Below are 21,405 nucleotides of genomic sequence, written 5' to 3'. Positions count from 1 at the left end.
AAAAAAAAAAAAAACATATTAACTTCAAAATTCATTGTAGGATGTTAATTGCTATTGTGTTGCAACAATAAGCAACATTGATACAACAATGGGTTGGTATTATATTTCATGCGTGTTATGTGGAAAAAAGGTCAAACCACAATCAGGATCATTTTGGTGCGCAAAATGTGAAACAAAAACAAATCTGCCTATCCCAAGGTTAGAGGCACACACATTAACCACAAAGTTTGAAAATTTTTAAATAAACATATTCCTCTTACTATAATTACTATACAATTGCAAAATACTTCAGATACAGGATTCAAATTGAAGTTTTTGATTCAACTGACAAGACAACTTTTGTCATATTTGATCGAGATGCTGAGAAAATCCTAAATAAATCTGCAAAAGATCTTGCTGAAAAACAAACCGAGGTACAACTTATTTAAATTATTAAATTTATTGTAAAACTATAGATTATAATATAAATTAAAATTACTAATATGCAGATTGATATTGAAGAAGGAATCCCATGTGATCTTAAAAAAATTATAGGAAGACAATACATTTTTCTACTTCGCTTGAATGAATTCAATCTGAAGGATGGTTTTGAAAATTACACAGTTGCTAAGATTTTTGATGCACCTTCAAATGAGAAAAAGGTATGGAACAAAAAAAAAAAAAACCAAGCCAGTATGCCATATTATTTCTTTCTCTACGCTATACTGATGTAAATAACGTGCTCATATTTATTATGAATGCAGATACCTATGCAAAATCTTAGCGACAACAAATTTGCCAGCACAAACTTTGTAAGATCCACCCAAGAATCTTCCAGTGCCATTTCATCAATGATCAACACAAATGACGCGACAAAAGGAGAAATTGATAAAGGCTCACAAATTGAACAAGTAAGGATAGACCAAACTTCAAACGCTGAAGATGAAGCAACAGATGATGATAACATACCTCTCAACATGCTCTACAAGCGTCGACATACTTCAAAAAACAAGGCATTCAAGAAACAAAAAAACAAAATTTCACAATAAATCTCTTTATTACATCACAAAATAAATATCAATAATATGGAGTTTTATAACGCTCTTTATTACATCACAAAATAAATATCAATAATATAGAATGTTACCATGCTTTTATCAACTTCTATTATACAATATTACTCTAAAGTTGATTCCTTTTTGCTAATTACTTCAACAAAATAATTATAATGAATATGTGTTTGCAATTTATAATTGTTACAATGTTATAATATGTATACAGTATTCTTCATAAAAAATTGCATAAACTATTACACCATTATCCGTGCAACGCACGGGCAACTTACTAGTTATAAACAATGTCAATTACACTCATAGTTTTCAAATCCAAATCATTCAATGAACTGGAAAAGAGAGAGGTTCAAGATTTTTGAGGTCGGACCGAGATTCAATCGTGGTCAAACCGTGTTATGTCATTTAATTTTTTTAATATATTTGGTATTTAAATTGGTGTTTATTTATTAATTTTTCATTCTTGACCAACAAAATATGTGTAGTTCAATGGTTTACATATGATTGAACTGTGACTTATAAACAATGGTTACACCACACACTAACTGTAATTTTTACAATCTTTGTTTCTTTTATAGAAAGTTCATCCTAATTCAAAAAGTAAAAATCACAAGTGAGCCAAAACCTAGAACAATTTTCTACCCTGGCAAAATATATATATATATATAAAAGTAACGAATCTCCACCACGACAAGATTTATCATCCTAAACCACATATGCATCAATTGCAAGACCCAAATTAGAGGCAAAACAAATGAACAAAGTGCGTATCTCTCCAAGCTACTTCCAAATGCGTCAATAGGTGCCAAATGCACCCAAAGATAGTGTCAAGACCAATCAAAAGAACAAATGTTACCGCTACAACAAACTTCCAAATGCTCACTACACGAAACTTTTCAAAATTAGTGTGGGGTTAATTAGACGCAAAGAAAAGAGGAAAAAAAAAGTCATACCAATCTGGTACAAGAATCCATTCAATGCAAAATGACGATCATGAAATATATACAATAAAATACTCTCATATTTTTATTTATTTAAAATTTTATTTATTTATTCTTATAATTGTGCTAATTATATACATTGTCACATCAATGTAGAGTTATTTTGTAGTAAAATTTGTAAGAGTTGGGTTTGTATTATACATAATGTAATCATAAACAATGTCAATTACACTCATAGTTTTCAAATCCGAACCATTCAATGAACTGGAAAAGAGAGAGGTTCAAGATTTTTGAGGTCAGGCCGAGATTCAATCGTGGTCAAACCGTGTTGTGTCATTTAATTTTTTTTAATATATTTTGTACTTAAATTGGTGTTTATTTATTAATTTTTCATTCTTGACCAACAAGATATGTGTAGTTCAATGATTTACATATGACTGAACTGTGACTTATAAACAATGGTTACACCACACACGAACTATAATTTTTACAATCTTTGTTAATCGGATTTTTTTTATTTTTTTTTTTATAAGTTTCTCAAAAAAAAAAAAAAAAACTGTACTTTTATACTATTTTGTGGCTAATTATAAGTTGTCTTTGATTTATAGGCAATAAAAGCTTTACATACAAAGTAGGACCAACCAATTGTCAAGCTAACTTAAAACCCAAGTCTTGATCAGTCGAGACATGCAGTTCAACTAATTGAAGTAAGTGACTTTCAACCTTTCAAGCTTGTAGTTGAAATGCAGTATTCTAGCACTCTATTTTTTGCATTATTGAGTCTTTTGTTGTTCTAAACTTGATTTGTCTTGTTCCAAGGTTTAATTCAACACTAATCAACTAGACAAACTACGTTATAAAATGTTATATTTGTTCATGGTTGTCAATCTAAAAATATAGACTCTACAATAAGCATTATCATTCCTTTGGTAATCTTCATTTAATGTTCCAAGTGTGGCTTAAATAATTTCAATCCGAGTACATATAGCAACTCATTGCAATGATGTTAATCCATGTTGCAGTCTTGGTCTCCAACAATAAATATGTAATTCAAGACTAAACAATAATGAAAGAAAAATATTTTTTTTTTAGTTTTTGATTCATACAAAATTCATTCTTTATGTTGCTCTATATTAATTAATTAATTTTAGTTCAATAGTAAATCCCTTGATTCAAAATTATATATACTATTTATAAGAGGATCCCTCTCTTTAAATTGGATTTTTTTTGTAGTTTAGAAATACTCATAAACCTTACATTTAAGGGAAAAAAAACTTAAGAATAACGCAATAAAAATATATCTCCAACTCCACTAAAAATACCTATAAAATTAGAAACTCTCCTAGTAATCCGTATCTTCAAAACAAACTTATCCAAAATTTATTTTTTTTAAAAAATTATGACACTAGACCAAAAAAAAAAACCTCATCACACACGAAAAGCACATGTGATGAGACTAATTTTATATAAGTATATATAATGTCCCTCAAAAGTTTTTAAATCATCAATTTAAACCCCCAATCAAATCCAAAATGTCAAAGATTTAAATTAATATGATTTTGTAAGTTTAGTGTTCAAATTTGAAAGTAGAGAAATTATAAGGTTTAATTTAAAACATTTAAAGATATCCGGTTTATTTGATTTGAAACTATCTTTTTAAATAAAGGGTTTAAAATATAATTTACCCCCCAAAAAAAAAAAAAATCTATGGTTCAATGATGCAAAGAAAATTTTCTAGGTGCGCACGTTTCAACAACATTTCAACCAACGTTCATGAGTTAGACTCCCTGGTCATTCACCTGACCTTCCATACCTATAATTTAGTTCAAACTTCAAACAACTAACACCATAACTTCACTAATAGTAAGTTTGAAGCCTAGTTATTGTACATAATATTTTGGAGGCTAACAGCCTAATAACCAAACCACATGCATGCACCTTGACAATGTCTTCGGAAGCAAGTTCAGTATGCTTGCATTTGCTGTTTCTACTGCTTGTATCTGGCACTGCAGTCTCACACTGGATTGTCAAGACTCTTCCTGGCTTCCCTGGTTATTTGCCCTTTAAACTTGAAACTGGGTATGTATTACTTTCTTTTATTTGCACTGAATAATTTCTACTTACACCAAAACTGCGTTTGGGTTAATTGATTGGTGATGATGTTGATGGGAATTTGTATATAGATACATTAGTGTTTGATACTATCATACTAAAATGTAGGTATAGAAGGTTAGCTGAATAATCAAGAAAATAAAGCTCAAGAACGTTGGATGGAATGTTGTTGAGTTGAGTTTAGTAGTAATAAAATATGTACATTTGTTTAATTGAGCACTGAGGATGTCTTATGCTGGTAGAGTCAATTTTTTACCTAAAAAAAGAGAGAATTTTGTACTTTGCATCATTGCACATTTGGACCATAATTTTTTTTTGGGTGATGGGGACCCGTGTTAAATTATATTTTAAATCCTATACTTAAATATGGTTTCAAACTAAACCTTATAATTTCTCTAGTTTTAAATTTGAACCCTAAACTTATAAAATCATATGAATTTAAACCTTCTACTTTTTTTAAACTCCATAATTCAATTTGAACTAACAAAAACTACAGGGCTTAATTTGTAATAATCTTAAACATCTTTAATTTGAAACTTTTGACACTATAAAGTTTACTTTGAAACCAACCCTAAATTATATGGTTTTAAATGTAATTTGACGTGGTTTTTGTTTTCAGAGGGTGTAAGTTTCAAACTGTACTGGCTATGAAGGGAGGTGTTTGGTAGAAGAGTTTGAGTAATGTTGTTTGAATGTTTTTAATATACGTGTGGGTGAAAATGTTTGTGAAAATATGTGTAAGTGTGTTTAAAATGCTCAAAAGTGTGTTTGAAATGACCTACCAAACAGGCCCAAATTTCTCTAACCGGTGACCAAACTAGTACAAATAACCCTCCATTGCAAATCACTTTTTCGCTGGACTATTTTGGATGATTTCAGCAATTTCAGAATGTTTCGGTCATTCTAGTTGAAATATTGATTTCTGTCCAAAATCTTTTTAGAAAAAATCATCCAACTTTTGCCATTAGAAACCCATAGATTCACAAAGGTAAGACATAACGAAGTTCAAACGAAGCCCACCAAAGTCAGTTCAAAATCTTTGAGTGATATTGAGCGTCTTATCTTATCTTAATAACAGGGATTTTTTGTTTCGGTTTTAACATTTTGCATACTAAAATACCCTCATACAAATTCTTAAACTCTCTAAAATTCCCCAATCTTTTAGTTAAATAATTTTAAATTAAAAAATACAAATTGGTTAAAAGAGTAATTTACTATTCCTAAGTTTTAAGCTTTTTCTTTTATCTTCTCTATTCAGCCTAAAACTTATGACACTATCTATATCTCATTTTTAAACATTATTCCATGTTACCTTACCTTTTTCTTAAAAAAAAAAATTACAAATGGTTATTTATATATCACTTTTAAACATTATAACACTAAACTTAAAATACAAATAAATAAAAAAAGAGCATTATTGCATGTGCAAAGTATGCGTTATGAGTTTAATACTACTAATAACAAGATTCCCGGTTTGGGTTTCATCATTTTGCGTACTAAAATTTTCATACAAATTCTTAAACTCTCTAAAATATCCCTATCTTTTAGTTAAATAATTTTAAATTAAAAAAAAATAAAATGGTTAAAAGAGTAATTTTTTGTTCCTAAATTTTAGGCATTTTCCTTCTTCTTTTTTCTCCATTCTGCCTAAAAATTAGCACACGGTCTCTATGTCACTTTTAAATATTATTCTACATTACCTTATTTCTTTTTTAAAAAAAATACACACTATTATATATATATATATACACACACACTTTAAAAAGATTACTTCCCCTATTTGACTTCTAATGCCTTTTCATGAGAGTTGGAAAAAAAAATGAAAAGTTTCAATTTCAAATAGTTTCTTCCATTCATATAGTCACCAACTCATGTATAAATAACTAATTAGAGGGGAAAAAAAATCACATAGAGAAAGATTCTAAGAATTAAGACAATATCTCTATCTTACTTCTAAATATTATGACACAAAGCCCCCCCAACCCCCCCAAAAAAAAAAAAAAAAAATCATTGCACACGCAAAGTGCATATGATTAGGCTAGTCTTATATAAAGGGCATATGCAAGGCCTCAACTTTGTAATCCATGACTACGAGTATGATTCATATATATGAGAGAACATAATATATACTTATATAATTTTGATCCAAGGGATTTACTATTGAAATGAAATTAATTAATTAATTAATATAGAGCAACATAAAGAATGACTTTTGTACTAACTGAAAATTATTAAAAAGTTTGTCTTTCATTATTTTTTAGTCTTGAATTACATATTTGAATGTAGAAAACCAAGACTGCAACACGGATTAACATCATTGAATGAGAGGAGCTTTGATCTTGGGGATTGGGTGAGAAGAGATGTGGCTATGAAGAAGGAGTTCATGTTCATTGTGGGTTAGAGTTCAAAATTTCATTCTGGGGATTAAGAATTCAATCTGGTCTAAGTTGTTGCCTAGTGAGGATGGTGTTAAGTGAGTCATGTGAGAATCACGTGGGATTTTTAATTGTAATGGGAGCTGATGTGGAAGGGCTAACATAGAAGGACTATTTATATTTAAATTTAAATTATGCCATGTATGCATTCCGTTTACCACCTGAGCAAATTCCGTTAGTCATCTAACAGTAAGAACCAAATTGATTGTGACTTGAAAATAGCAAAGACCAAATTGACTGCCCACAAAATGTAGGAACCAAATTGACCGTAACCTCAAAATATATGGACTAAAATGGTGTTTTCGCCTATTTTTGCCACACGAGGTAGAAGAAATAAAATTGATTTTGGGAAACTTTGGGGTGAGAGCTCGTACGGAGACTTGAAAATAGTAACTTTTGCTTGTCGCCTGTAGACATACTCCCAACTAATTTTGGGTACAGACCTAGAGCTATGTTCATGAGTTTGTGCAGATCACAGGCCATTGCGTAAAATACAAGAAAGACAAGGCAATAGCTGCTGTTGGAGCACTGTCCTGCGATAAGAATATCAGTCCATGAAGATAATGCAAGCCTTAATGTTAAAGCAGCCAGGTCTCTCCATGAAGATAATGCAAGTGAGGAATGCTGAAGTTTTTCAGATACTGAAGAGGGTCCCAGGTTGGAAGAACCCGAAACAATTTGGTTCATTATCTTGCTGAAGTTTCGAAAATGCTTGTGCTTGGAAAGAAGAAACTCCAAACTTTATAGAAAAACATGCATCTTTGATGTAACTTCAAATCAAATCATCAATATCAATATATATATATATATATATACATATATATAAAAGCAGAGATCTCAGGTGGGAAAGCATGAGGTTCTGCCAAGTAGCATATTGTATGACATTTTTTTCATTTAGACTTTCCATCTCATCTAAATTTAGCATTTATGTCAAATTATTAAGTAATGACAAATGCATTTATTTCAATATATTAATAAAATTCAAAGAATTTGTATACATTTATAACTTAACATACTTTAAATTGATACAGATGGATCTAAAAAGTCATGAGAAATGTAGGAATCAAAAAAAATTTTCAATTTTCTGCGTAAAACTAACTTCAATGTAGAATTGTAAGAGTCAGATTCAATAAATTGGGTAAACACTATGTCTCCACATTTGTCCAATATAAATCTCTATTTCTATTAGACTTAAAAATAAAACTTCTATAATTTTCTCACAATATCTTTGCTTTTTTGTTTGAGAGGTATGTTAATTTTCAAAATATTACATTTGCCTTAAATATTTTGTTAAAATATTATGTAAACATTTTTAAATATTTTGTTAAAATATTATGTAAACGTTTTTATTTACGTAGCATTGTAATTTATTTAGTCTTATTTTTTCATATTATGTGCCAATTTATATTTTTGGTTTTTTGTATGATGCGTGTACTTGGTAAAGATCTATTTTTTGCTACTTTTAGTTCAATTAAAATTTGGAGGTTAAATTGTGATATTATTGCATCACTATGATATTATTTTTTCTATTATTGTATCATGATATTCTAGAAGATTTTATAGCTAATTGATATATAAAACATAAATAATACAAGAAAGACACCTAAGAACCAATAGGTTTGTAGGTGACAATATGAACTATGATTTGGTAATATTTCTTGGTTGCATAAATTAAAAGAATTTTCCCCCAATGTATTTAGTTTGAATTTAGTTTTAGTAGAAACCCTCATAAATTAAGTGTGACTAACAATAATAGCATCTATGAAATCAGTGGATTATAAATAATTTCTTACAAAATTTATCAAAATGCCAATAATAATAACAATAACAATACATAAATACATAAAAGCGTTCCTCACTTTAAAGTGCAGCCTTCAACTTTACTAAATATACTAAATAAAAACAAGATCTGACAAATAATTAAAAGGGAACTTGAAATGAATCTAATCTTGCCCCGATGCCAAACAAATGCCAGACAGAATTTGTGCTGAAAATAAGCGCTTTACCATTAATTAGCTAAAAATACTGAACCCAATGAATTTAGAGAAAGCAAGGGAACATAAAGAGAAGGAAAACTTTTGCAACAATGATCAATATATCCCGTCAATTTAATCAAAGTCCTAAACGACATATAGGGTTTGTCTTGATGAGACCAAGATCCACCTGCACAAAACAAGAGACAAATGAATGAACTAAATCCATTATGAAAACAATATGACCCTCATAACCAGAAGACAGAAAGGGCATATAGTAATTACCTTGTGCCCAAACAGATCCCGGATGTTATTATAGCCGTACAAGATCATAGTCGGCCTGGGTTTGAAAGAAAAATAAAGAAGGAAAGAAGAGGTTAATAATGTGTCAAAAATACTTTCCCTATTGCATTTGCATGCTAATGCACATAGAAAACATATAATCAGCGTATTCTATTCAATTTTTCTTCTCTCTCTTTAACTAAAAACAAATTTTCTTACCTCTCAAGGGAAAGGCCCCATGCAATAACACGAACATCTTCTGGTAATCCCATAGGAAGCAACATTTCAGGTCTAAACATGCCAGAATTTCCAACCTCTACCCATTTACCAAAGCCTTCATGGTAACTGATAACATAAAGAATAATATATGAAATTCCTCCTAGGCAAAGATGAAACAGCCTTTTAGAGAAACTCACAAAACATTACCTGAAAATCTCCATGCTAGGTTCCGTATATGGGTTATAAGCCGGCTTAAAACGCAGCTTGGACATGCCTGGAAGCAAGAAATGGAATTAAATATGTCAATTTTTTTCATTATAACAGTGCCTCTAAGATCAAAATACTCTCATTGGTCTTTAATTCTCCATGTCAAATACAAGCAGTGGCAATGGCTTATATAACAAAATCACCAAGCTTTTTAGAAGAAAAACATCAGTGCTAACTAGTATCATGAAAAGTGCAAAATACTCTCATTGATCTTTAATTCTCCATGTCAAAACAAGCAGTGGCAATGGTTTATATAACAAAACCACCAAGCTTCATCTTAGAAGAAAAAAATCAGGGCTAACTATGGTTTATATAACAAAACCACCTAGCTTCATTTTGGAAGAAAAAAATCAGTGCTAACTTATATCATGAAAAGTGCATATATAGAATCAACAGCAGATCAGTCAGTGTACTACCCAGCCGGGAGAAGAAATCATGCAGGACTCCAATCAAGTCACCAAGTGTAAGTCCTCTATCACATATCAAGCCTGAAACCAGATGCAGGAATTAGGTCATTAATTCATAACTGCAAAATATCAATTTTCTTTTGATAAAGAAAAACGAAGTTACGCTTTTATTAATAATTTTCATTAGGTTTTAAAGTTAACACTGACAGTGCAACTGAGTCCAGACTGAGATCCATCTGATTTCACCTGAATACTGGCTACTCATGGGGCCAACATTTTTTTTAATTTAGAAGTTACACACACTCCCTAGTCCCTATGGGTCTTTAACCCATGACCTCACTCTCCACCTAGCACTTATAAGGGGAGGAGGTGCCAGTTGAGCTAGAGCTCATTGGCTACTCATCAGGGCAACATGAAAACCAACTAGTGTTCAGCCTGAAAAGTAACAACTTTGAGTAGAAAAATTACCCAACCTGAGACTACTAGTAACGCCTACCATTTTTGCAAAGTCATCACCACAAACTGTCCCAGCCAAACCTGAAACTAGAAAGTTTGGTTGGACCTAGTCCAGAATCAAGATGTTGGGCCAATAGTACAAGAATGGCCACTTACCATTCAGAAGCTTCAAACCCTCAATCCAGTATAGAGTTATATGATGGGAAATCTGAACACAAGCCACTCATCTCCTTCTATTACAGTAATAAAATTCCATTTCATTTAGGCTACCAAGAAAGCTGACTTGTGCTCAGTTAAGCTGGGTAGATACTTGACCTAAGCTGAAAATATTAGTATGGCTAGCATCTTTGCAAGGTAACAGACACAATGAGACCCAGTCTGACCAGAATATGGAAACAAGGGGTCGGCCAGGATCAGACATTGGGTAAATATAACAGTTTTAGGATCAAGAATGGTCACATCTGGCACAAATGATTTTTTTTTTTTTTTTTTTGATAGGTCACATCCGGCACAAATGCTTCAAAACCTCAATAGAGTCATGTAGTTTTATGAAGGACTGAACCAAAAATAAGGAACTACAACCCAAGTGAACAGCTAAGAAAACCCTAGCCCAAACCCCAGCACTCATTCAATTATTTATTTGGTAGGCTACCCCATCACATATTTGTCAGCTTATCAATACCTTCTATCTGGTGGAACTCTGCAAGATGAGTTCGATCTACTGCTTCATTTCTGAAAACACGATCTATAGAGAAGTATCTTTTGGGAGTAAATGGTTTCTGCATACATAATCAAGAAAGAAAAATTATAACAAAGACAAAACATAAAAGAAAATGATGGCTATTTCAAATGTAGCCAAAATTCTTCTGCATAATGACTAATGACTAAAGTTTCCAAATTTTAGACAGACTTTAGTGCAAGGGGAAAAAAACAAATAACAAAAAAAACTTGTTTATTGGAACTTATTTGAATGACACATACTCCTTTCAGCTTTACAATATCTAAATCTCAACTCTAAAATATTAACAAACAAAATAAGAGGTAGATTCAAGGAGATAAAGAAAGCAAGGCTCTAGGTGTGATACTTTCACGTTCAGTAATTAATTACTAATGCCAGTAAGGTATTGTTTCAGAAGTATGACCGCATTGTGTTGTTTTGCCAGAAATAATTTCATGATTGAAAATTTTATCCTAAAAAGTTTCCAGAAAAATATGTTTTTTTTTCCCCAATTTGCCATTGGATTCCGTCAAATAATAATGGTATTGATACCCTCAGTTATGATTTTTTGCTCCATTTAGTGCCTCAGTTCACATTATAAACCCTTATGGGTCCAATTTGTCATTTTAAACCTCTCTCAGATAAGAATAGTTTAGAGATAAAATAAAAAATAAAAAGGAGAGAGCTCAGAAAAACAAACTTTTAAAGTATCCTGGGCTAGATTGTAAAGCATCCTGGCTGACACAGCTGTTGTGTGTGTACGCAGAAGGTTTTTGTTTGCTTCCTCTCTGCTCCAATCATATTCATAGCTGCAAGGGCAGAAAAATAAAAGCGCCACTTAAATGATTCATTGAATAAATTATGAAGTGAGATCCAAAAAATATTACTGGATAAATATATAAAGAAAATTCCATACCCCCTGGAACCATAACCACCAGATTCATGTACACGCTTCACCCGCTCAACATAATCTTCAGGAAGCTCCTTTGTGGTGGAAGGAACTATACATGAATGCCAAATGAATATCAGAAGAAAACCAGATGGAATAGTTCAACCAATCAAGTGAAACAAACCTTTCAGGTAGAATGTATCGTGTGAATCACGGGCAGGATGTTGTTGCGGCTGGAACAGGGCATCAAAGTTCCAGAAGCTGTAAGTGAAACAGAAACAAGTAATAAGAGTGCATGGAGAAACTGGACCTTCAAAGTATTGTGATTCAATAATTGGTACCCCAAAGGAAGAAAATATAAGAGAAATTTGGGAAAACGTATAAATTTAAAAGGAACAAACCAGTATGCAAATATAATAATACTTCCGTTTTGTTCTGTCAGTAAATTTTCTTCCCTAGTTCTTCCCGAACCCACCACCTCACCATCTATTCCATTATTATGGGAGGAAGGTATAGCTCATTGCCAATATGCAAATTTAGTTATCCAATGTTCAATACTCTATCAAACACTATTTTCATAGGACCATTTTAAGTCTGACTAATTGTTTATAATATTACTAAAGAATATATATCGGGCCTAGTTTATAAAGGGTTTTCAAAATTATGTTCAAATATTTTTTCTTTTTCCACATTTAGTGATGCCTATTACAGCATCTGATGTTCCGCATTAAACATTTCGTATCATGATGCATTTAAACATGTTTTATCAAAGCATACACATGCCACCATCGTCCTTAAACACATGAATTCACTTTGCAGATGACTTGATAAAGATTAGTGTAGAAGCTCTTATCATTTCACAAGCATTAATTAACAGTTAATCACATCAATTCTTTAGGCTCTTCAAGTTCATATTACATGAAGTAGCCTCTTTTCAATAAAATTATTCTCACCTATCAACCAAAAAAAAAAAACTTAATCACAGAAATAAAATAAGTTTGCAATAGGGGAAGGCAAAATAAAATAAGTTTGCAATAAGAGAAGGCAAGAACAGCTACCTGCTCTCAACATATCTGTCCGTAGGCATCTCCTCAAACCTGTGGCCGGTAGAAGACCAACAAAGAAAAAATGTCAAACTTGAAAACAGATGTAAGGTGCCAAAACATATGTTCACTATCACAGAGAATGGGTCTTACCCCATCTGAAGAAAAATCATCCTCAATTGATGCCGAACCTGAAAATTAGGAGCCATTCATAAGCAGTGACCATATGAACAATTACAATACAAATACTTTTACGCCAAACCTACATCAAACTTTTTGTGGCATCCACAACTTTTTAGAACTCCTAAGAATATGCAAATGCATTCCCAAAGTGAGAACTTCATGCTAATGTAATTACAAACATACATACGCATTAACCTTCTTGACCTAGGGGCCAAAAGTAGCCTGAGCTATGCAGGAGAGCATTCACTTCCATCTGCCCACATTCTTACCATCCATCTAGGGAATTTGGGTTTGATTTCTCCTTGTAGTCATTTCACTTAATCTCTCCATAAACAAAGTCCATGAGCTCACAAAACATGAGAGGTCCAGTCCATCATAGAAAGCACAAAAGCCTCAAAAGGGTTGAGGTATCTGAGTCTGAAAGATACCAGACACAGATAACTCGAACATGACTGGATATGTGTTCTATATATGCATATGAACTTTAAAAAAGTAAAATAAATAATAATCATAATAGTAATAAATAAATAAATAAAAACCCAGATACATTTAGGATTTGGCAGGATACTTTGTCAATAGGGCATGGACTAGAAGCCTAGAACACATTTGAGGATAAAATAAAATTTTATTAAAAAAAAGGGAATGAATTTCGCAAATGACCTTTAGCTCAAATGCTACATCCGCCCTTTGTAAGAACTATAAACATAATAGATAGTAATTAATTCATACTATGCATCATTTTGCGGAGTAAGAATTTATTCTTTGCTATCTATTATCATTCTAAATTAGCTTAATTTTAAATCTGTTTTTGAAGCCTCTTCATGCTCATTATTTATCTCTTCTTTTTTTTCTTTTTCTTTTCAATTTAATTTACACACCAAGTAGATAAACCCACAACTTCATCCTCTAATTTTTATAGAGGGAAAAGGTTCCATTTACATTAGAGCTCAATGGTGCTTTTTTTTGTGGTTGATAGGTAGAGCTCAATGGTGCTTATATTTATCTTTTAAAGCAAACATTAATTAAGACTTTCATAATTAACATGTGCCCATTGTATCACATCTTAGTATTTCATGAATTTTCATATTCCTTAACACGGTAGATTGTAATTAATTCACACTCCTAACATCATTTTGTTGAGTACAAGTCTTAGAAGCACGGACATGCATGTCCTCATCATGTTGGAAGAAAAAAAAATTATTTTAAAAAGATTCCTTTGATTGTAGATATGCTATTAAAGATTTTGATAGTTGTGCATTGTGATTTATTTTGAAAACTTAAAATAAACATAATAAATGTCTATAAACATAATATAATATGCCTAAAATATTAATTAATCAATTGTTGTATCTCCATTGTGTCATGTCCTAATCTTTCAAGAATGATCTTGTCAGCGAGTTGTCCCATTTTGTGTCAATGTCCATGTCTCGTAGGTATGGGTATGTTCCTTTGCCATTTATTATTGCTTCTGAATTAGGTTTGAAAATATGTTTTTAAACCTCTTGATGTTAGTTATTTATCATTCAACCAAACATAATTTAAGACATACATAGAAGCATATATTTTCCAACTAATCAATTAACATCATACTGAATGCTAAAAATTTTAGGAATTGTCATATTCCTGTACTCATACCATATCAAGAATTGCCATGTCACCAACTGATCATTTAACTTTAATAGTCTACCAAAACGTCAAACCCACTGCTTTTTAGCAAAGCACAATAAATAAACAACATGACTCTGAATTTATCTACATCTAATAATATAAAACTTATGAATGTCGCTATGTTCATCAGTCTTTATTCCTTTTTTATGTTATGCTTGTTCTCTCAAATTCGGTTATATAGTTCTCAGAAAATTGACAGTGTTGCCTCTCAGGAAATATATATACTATTGCCAGTTTGGAATTTATCAGAAATTGAATGGAGGGAATACATACATACATACATATATATAAATATATGTATATATATATATATTTGTATATATATGTATATATATACAGGAGCAAATTCTTGCCTTGTTCAGTGGATGAAGATGACCAGCTTCAATAGTCTGACCTTTTGCATTGAAGTTATATTCTTTGAACTCTACATTCTTCCAATCGCCGCTAAGTTACACAAAACACCACAAAAAGATGCCACCAAGGTTACAATGCATACAGAAACAAAATACAAACAACTGCTTATCAAAAACAGAACCAAGATGCAGACATCTTAAATTAGATGAGTGGCACCACACAGTGGGGTTCCATTCTGTGGTGTGATTGTCTTTAGCACAAACACCTCAGTAAATAGATTTTCTTCCAGGGTTAAAAAAAATTACACATGTAATGAGATGGTACCCTCACCCACCACAAAAAAAATAAATAAATAAATAAATTGTGCATATAGGTTCAAGCGTGCAGACCAGTTAAGACAAGAACAAGATTATCATAACCATGTGTGTGTGTGTATATATATACACTTAACATCTACAGTACAGTGATTAGCCTGAGCAATAAGACAGCAAAAATAGAAACATCTGTACTGAAGAAAGTGAGGCTTTAAAAAGCTCTGAGCCCAACAGAATAAGCTGGGTTAATTTCATTTTTAAGCTGTGCCGAACAAAGCTTCAGTACAATTTCACATTAATAGTTTTTTGCATTTCTGCTAAGTAGGAAATTGTCTGAAAAAGGATATCGTGCATGACTTGCTAGCACGCACAAGCAACAAATATGCATCTCTTCAATTACCAAAGCTGTTAATGACTGGAGTTTATTCTCCCTAACATTCAACTCAGCAACTAACCCCTAATAGTGTTGAATAGGCAGCAGAGCTTATTATTACAATCAAAATACGCTATCATCATTACACAAGTTCTTTCAAATATATATCAAGCATATTTTATACCTCTGTAGCATCTCACGAGTTAAATCAGCAGCAAATTTCTTTCTTTGTGGAGCATAGTCAGGACCCTTTTTCAACGAGTAGCCATTCCATGTCCTAGAACAGAAGCAGTTCAAAAACGTAAATAATATGCAAACAATTTCAGCATGATAGTAAAACACAAGCAGCACCAACCTGAAAGGTTTAAGCTTATTACCAGACACATTAAATGGTCAAAACAAGTAGCAAAAAAAGAGAGGGGAGGGGGGAACTGCAAAGGCCTAATAAAGTAATGAAATTCAATAGAAAAAGAAAAAGTGATTATTACTGTGGAACAATAAGCTTTCTTGCTTTGAGAGCCTTGATATTATCTTGGTCAACAACCTGGAATCGCAGAAAGGGAAAATTTTCTGAGTTTTTTTTTTTTTTTCAATTGGACAAAAAAGAGAATGAATAGCAACCATCATATTATTAAGGATGGAAATGAAGTAGAGGCCCAGTGGGACCCAACCTTAGGAGAGGAAAAATTCTCACCAAATGCCACACACACACACACACACACATATGTATACATATGTATGTATGTATATATATATATATGTGTGTGTGTATGTATATGTATATATATCCCTACTTCTGGTTTCAATTATGCATCGTATCAAAGAAGAGGCCACCTATCAAAAACCCCAGCTTCAGCCATTCTTAAATGCGAAACCTAATGGCCCATCTCTTTTCTTTTCTTTTCTTGTTACTATTTGAAATAATGTTTAAATTCCACCACAGTCAAAGCAGTGTAGTCAAAGGCGAGCTGGACGCTAGCCTAGGCTCCCCAGCAAGGCACTCGCCTTTAGAGCCTAGGTGAGCAAGGCAACCGCCTTAAGCCATGTAAACGATGCTAACACAGGAGCCTCAGTGTTTATTTTCAACCTTTTTTTTTTTTTTAGTATTAAATTTTTAATAGAAGGTTGTTGTAAAACTTATCATTAGATTATTAATTTTAAAAAAGCATGTTGTAAAACCTATGGTTAGATAAATTAATTTACAAGAGTTTGTTGTAAAACTTATTGTTAGATTAATTAATATCCAGTAGAAGCTTGTTGTAAAACCTATTGTTAGAAGAACTAGTAGAGCCTAAACCATGTTAATCCTATTTTGAAATCATTTAATAGACCTAATTTTTCATGCAACACATTTAAAAACACTTCATTATAATATTTCAATATAGTAGGTACATATGATATAAGTTGTATATGTAGAATAAATATATTTAGATTTGGCGCCTCACTTTACTTGGGCTAGTGCCTTTTTGTCACCTCACGCCTTGGGCAATACAAGGCCTAGGCACCTTAAGGTTGTCTTTCGCTTTTCACTACCTTGAGTCAAAGTGCTTCACAAGATACCTAAACTGCCACCTTTTTTCAACATTAGACCAACACCCTTCTGATCAGGACCCACCACAATGCAAAAGGGGCTTCACAATATATATAATTCCCTTTTACAGATTGCCCAACTCATCATATAGACCAATTAACATAATAAGCGCATTCAAATTTCTAGAGTATGTCTAAACCATTATAGTCCGTACTTAAATCAATACTCTATATCCATTTTGCACGATTTGGAAAATATCTTAATAGTGAAAAACAAGCACTGTACCTTACTACTATACCATACAACTAGCTCTGATGGTTCTACCACACTTATATACCCAAAACAAAACAAGAAATCTACTAAGGTTTACCATTTGTGACATAAATATTCATCAATGAAACTCAAAGCAGAAAGAGAAAGTATATCAATTTCCAAGAACTGAACCAAATGATATATATGATCAAATATAAAACAGAAATATTATGCACCTGTCCTTCTTTTATCTTTAGAAGCAAATCTTTGACTCTATCATCCACATGTTGGACCTACAGCAAGTAAATAACTTAGCAGCAATTCTAATACAGAAAATAAAATATAAAATATAAAGGATTACATCCGAATAACACAATACATAGGTGAGCATCTTAAATAAACAAAATTTGCTGCACCCATATTGAAAACTCAAAATTATTAGAACTTTAGAGCTTATAAAGGAAAACAAAGCCAAGAGCCCACCATAACATAACTCGTCAAGCTATAAGTATACATTGCATAGAGTATCTTAAATGTTAAATTTGAATATTCTTAGTTTTTGTGGCATGTCTACATTTAATGATTGTAATATAGGTTACATAATTTGCCTTTGCCCTTTCCTCAAATATTTATAAGCATGATTTTTACACGCAAGTGGAGAAGAAAGTGGATCTATGAAAATTGATGATAGCAAATAGATTTGGGCATTATAGGGTTATATACTATTGCATCTATTTTAAATGTAAACAAGTCAACAAACTATGATCAGTAGCTTTAAAAATAATAATAATAATACTGGAAAGGGTACAAAAGAGGTCTGCATGACCTCCAAAATATTACATTCTAAATTCAAAAAAGTATAGACCATGGAAGATGTCCACAGCTTTTAAATTAGAATCGGTAGTTCCAGACTTTATAAGGCAACTCCAAAAGGCTCTGAAAGAATATAGCATGTTCCAAATCTAATTAACTAAACTATTCTGAGTGTTATACCCTTCGGGTCACTTGTTGCCCTCCCATATCCACCCATCTATTCTTTGCTGCCTGAGCGCAGCCTATTTTGAAAAGCAACGGGCCGAGCTTAGTCTGCATCCACAAATCAGTTTCATCAGAACATTCACAAACAATCGGCAAATGAATCTTTATAAACTAGACTTATTATTACAATATCAACAATAACAATAAATATTAAGGAAAACATGTCATATTCAGACTCCAATCTCAAGAAATCCTCCTTTTAAACTTCATTACAATGAATGAACCACAATGCAGAGCCTATATACTCTGAACTTTCCAAAACACTTTTCAATACAAAAAAAGAACAGTACTCACTTGCAACTCTTCTCTGGGGATACCACCCTCAGGAGGTATTGCCAAGAACAGTTGCGCTTCAGGTGATCCTGTATCAGCATACAGCTTACCCTCATCGGTAAGCACCCACGACTCCCTCTTTATGTCCTGCACGGTTCCCAGATTTAATTAAGTATATACATGAAATCATCTAGCAGTGTTGTTGAAAGCACACCCCAAGCTCAAAGCCCCAAGGTTGAAGCATTTAGCTTGGACGGAGTGAAGCTTGTTTAATTAAGTGTGCCTCATGCACGCTTTCCTGGTGCTTTTTGAAGATGTACAAAGCACACCCAGGTGTGCCCTTTTTATTTGGTAAAAATATATATGAATCATTAAACTTAACTGATCAATCTTGAAGAAAAAGATATGGTAATTGGGAACATGGAGCATTGATTTATTGTACAAACATTATTCTCAAATATTGCACACACACACACACACACACACACAAAAGTTTTACATATCAAAAGACATGAACAAGAATAATTTACTAATCTTGTGCTTTTTGGTTTTTCCTTTTGGATATATTTTGATTGAACCATATATTTCAAAATTCCAATCCTTAAAATGTTCAAGAACAATGTAAGATCGGTACTTTTTAAAATACCCTCGGAAAATACTTTTCTCAGCGTCGTCTTTGTCTTAGGTTTGAAGTTTTAAGACAATCAACTTATCAAAAAAAAAAAAAAATTATATACAAAAACGGCATTTGAGCATGTGAAGGTTAGAGTGGATTGTTCAGGTTGAAATCATAACGGCTCTCGACTACTCAATATGTGACGGGGTAGAAGTTCATTATGCAAAATAACTAACTTCCACGTCCATACAATTACTAAAAAAAACCGAAATGCTATGTCCACAACATTTTCAGAACACTGTCACAACAAATTCTAGGCGCGAGATTGTTACTGAATGTTTCTAGTGGGTAAAAAAGTAATTTCAACGGTGGGTTCAAAGTAGAACAAATAACAAGTTACCACCTATGTTGTTGTGAAAATGTCGTCAATGTAGCAATTAAACTAATAGTATGGTTTTTTTTTTTAAATGAGAAGTGGACACCAAAGAGTCCAATTCCAATTATATAAAGAGATTCTTGTGCTTTTTTTATTGTACCATATACTTCATTTTAATCATAACTATCACAATTACAATAAAAAATAAAAAGTTACATAAATCACAAACAAAAAAAAAAAAAGTATAAATGTTAATGTTTAAACTCTATATATCTAGCTTATTATCATATTGTCCAATGATAATGTATTTTTAAAAAATTTACTACATAGAAATTTAAAGAAATTGAAACTAAGTTAAACTAAAATACATTAAACATTACTACTTTGATGCACTGTGATATGGAAAAATCTATAGCTCGCAAATTTAGGCATTCCATTCACATTTTTAGAATCAATAGCATGCAAGAATTGAAAAGAGAGAATAGGTAATTAGGTTTAGAATATAGATACAGTACCTGAGCTTCAACGTATCTGAAACCGTGAAGACTCTTGATGACGTTAACGACTTCGTCGTGGTTGAGTCCATGTTTGGCTGCGAACTCGCCCGAGTCTCCGATCTCTTCGTTCTTCGCTAGGTAACCCAGAATCGCTTCCTCCGCCATTTTTTTTTCTGTCTCAATTCACTGATGAGTTTTTCCGATGGGCCGTGTTATCAGACGCTTTAACACGCCCTATATATTATATATATCTGCGAAATTTTGTTCTCTGTTAGCGTTACGGAAAAGATTGACGATTGCTGTTTGGTTTATGTGACGGAATTCTTCTACATCAAATGGTAGGGCAAATCATAAATGGGCCTAGCTCGATTTGGGCTTTTCTTTTTTCTTTTTTCTTTTTTCTTTTTTTTTATACAAAATTTATAACCAACCTTTGTACGAAACTACCAATTGTGTTTTTTTTTTTTTTTTTTTTTTTTTCCTCATAAGAAAAATGTGTATATTTTTAATGATAAAATTCAATTTAGTATGTACTAAACTGTTCAAATTTTGGAGGTAATGATATAAACTATTGTCTCCCACAACCTAAAACTATTAGTGTTTTAGGTGGGGCTAAAGTCAAGTTATAACTCAACTCAAATTAATAATCGTATTGAGTTTCACCCCAAATAGATTCTTATTTGATAGATAGAGTTTCTCACACATATGATAAAAAAATTCCATAAATTACAAAAATATAAGTATCTAGACCTATTGTATTGCAATGTAAATGTAAAAATTTACATGGTCATAGTCATTTTAATGTTGCCACAAGTGAGGAAATGATATGCACAATCAAGAACGCCAAATCAATCTAGGAATTATAAGTCCACGAGAATTATTAGGGAAAAAAAATGATAGATTAGGAATAAAATTGTCATAATTAAACCTTTTTTTTTAAGTAACATATTTTGTTTAAAAAAGTAGCATAATTTTTTTTATAAAAAGTAGCATATTATTACTTTATCTAAAGAAGTTAATTAGAACAAATAAATTGTTTTTCCTTTCTCTTTTTTTTTTTTCCGTAAAAATTGAACGGTGATATTTTTATAATAGAATAACCTGTTAAAACTTATCATGAAAGAAAATATTGCACCATG

The 21,405-nt window shown here is 31.8% G+C and overlaps 1 protein-coding gene and 1 long non-coding RNA gene across 2 annotated transcripts; one reads left to right on the top strand and one right to left on the bottom strand.

The window, feature by feature from the left end:
* The first annotated feature begins 46 nt into the window (after positions 1-46).
* LOC126706532 (uncharacterized) lies at positions 47-1,090 on the top strand. The gene is made up of 3 exons (XR_007648639.1): positions 47-413; positions 489-641; positions 744-1,090. It is a non-coding gene; the product is annotated as an uncharacterized LOC126706532 (long non-coding RNA).
* A 7,302-nt stretch (positions 1,091-8,392) lies between these two features.
* On the bottom strand, positions 8,393-20,577 carry LOC126705386 (phenylalanine--tRNA ligase alpha subunit, cytoplasmic). Its single transcript, XM_050404392.1, has 18 exons — positions 20,285-20,577; positions 18,799-18,924; positions 18,460-18,552; positions 17,703-17,759; positions 16,172-16,227; positions 15,868-15,960; positions 14,996-15,086; positions 12,945-12,982; positions 12,807-12,845; positions 11,933-12,009; positions 11,776-11,860; positions 11,560-11,668; positions 10,824-10,920; positions 9,695-9,766; positions 9,219-9,285; positions 9,012-9,137; positions 8,796-8,850; positions 8,393-8,700 (listed from the first exon to the last, which is right to left on the bottom strand). Exons 1-18 carry the CDS (start codon positions 20,429-20,431, stop codon positions 8,650-8,652), a joined length of 1,479 nt encoding a protein of 492 aa, XP_050260349.1. The 5' UTR covers positions 20,432-20,577; the 3' UTR covers positions 8,393-8,649.
* Between the last annotated feature and the right edge of the window lie 828 nt (positions 20,578-21,405).

Source organism: Quercus robur, chromosome 11 (genome assembly GCF_932294415.1).
Source record: "Quercus robur chromosome 11, dhQueRobu3.1, whole genome shotgun sequence".
NCBI classification, from domain to species: domain Eukaryota; kingdom Viridiplantae; phylum Streptophyta; class Magnoliopsida; order Fagales; family Fagaceae; genus Quercus; species Quercus robur.
This window is presented reverse-complemented; position numbering and strand designations above follow the sequence as displayed.

Bases quoted from the DNA above. Each gene is read 5' to 3' on its own strand.
- LOC126705386 (XM_050404392.1), bottom strand. From the start codon at position 20,431: ATGGCGGAGGAAGCGATTCTGGGTTACCTAGCGAAGAACGAAGAGATC. The intron at 16,228-17,702 runs GTGCATAATATT...CTGCGATTCCAG, and splicing joins TAAAGATAAAAGAAGGACAG to GTTGTTGACCAAGATAATAT. The intron at 11,669-11,775 runs GTATGGAATTTT...CTGCCCTTGCAG, and splicing joins GGTGGTTATGGTTCCAGGGG to CTATGAATATGATTGGAGCA.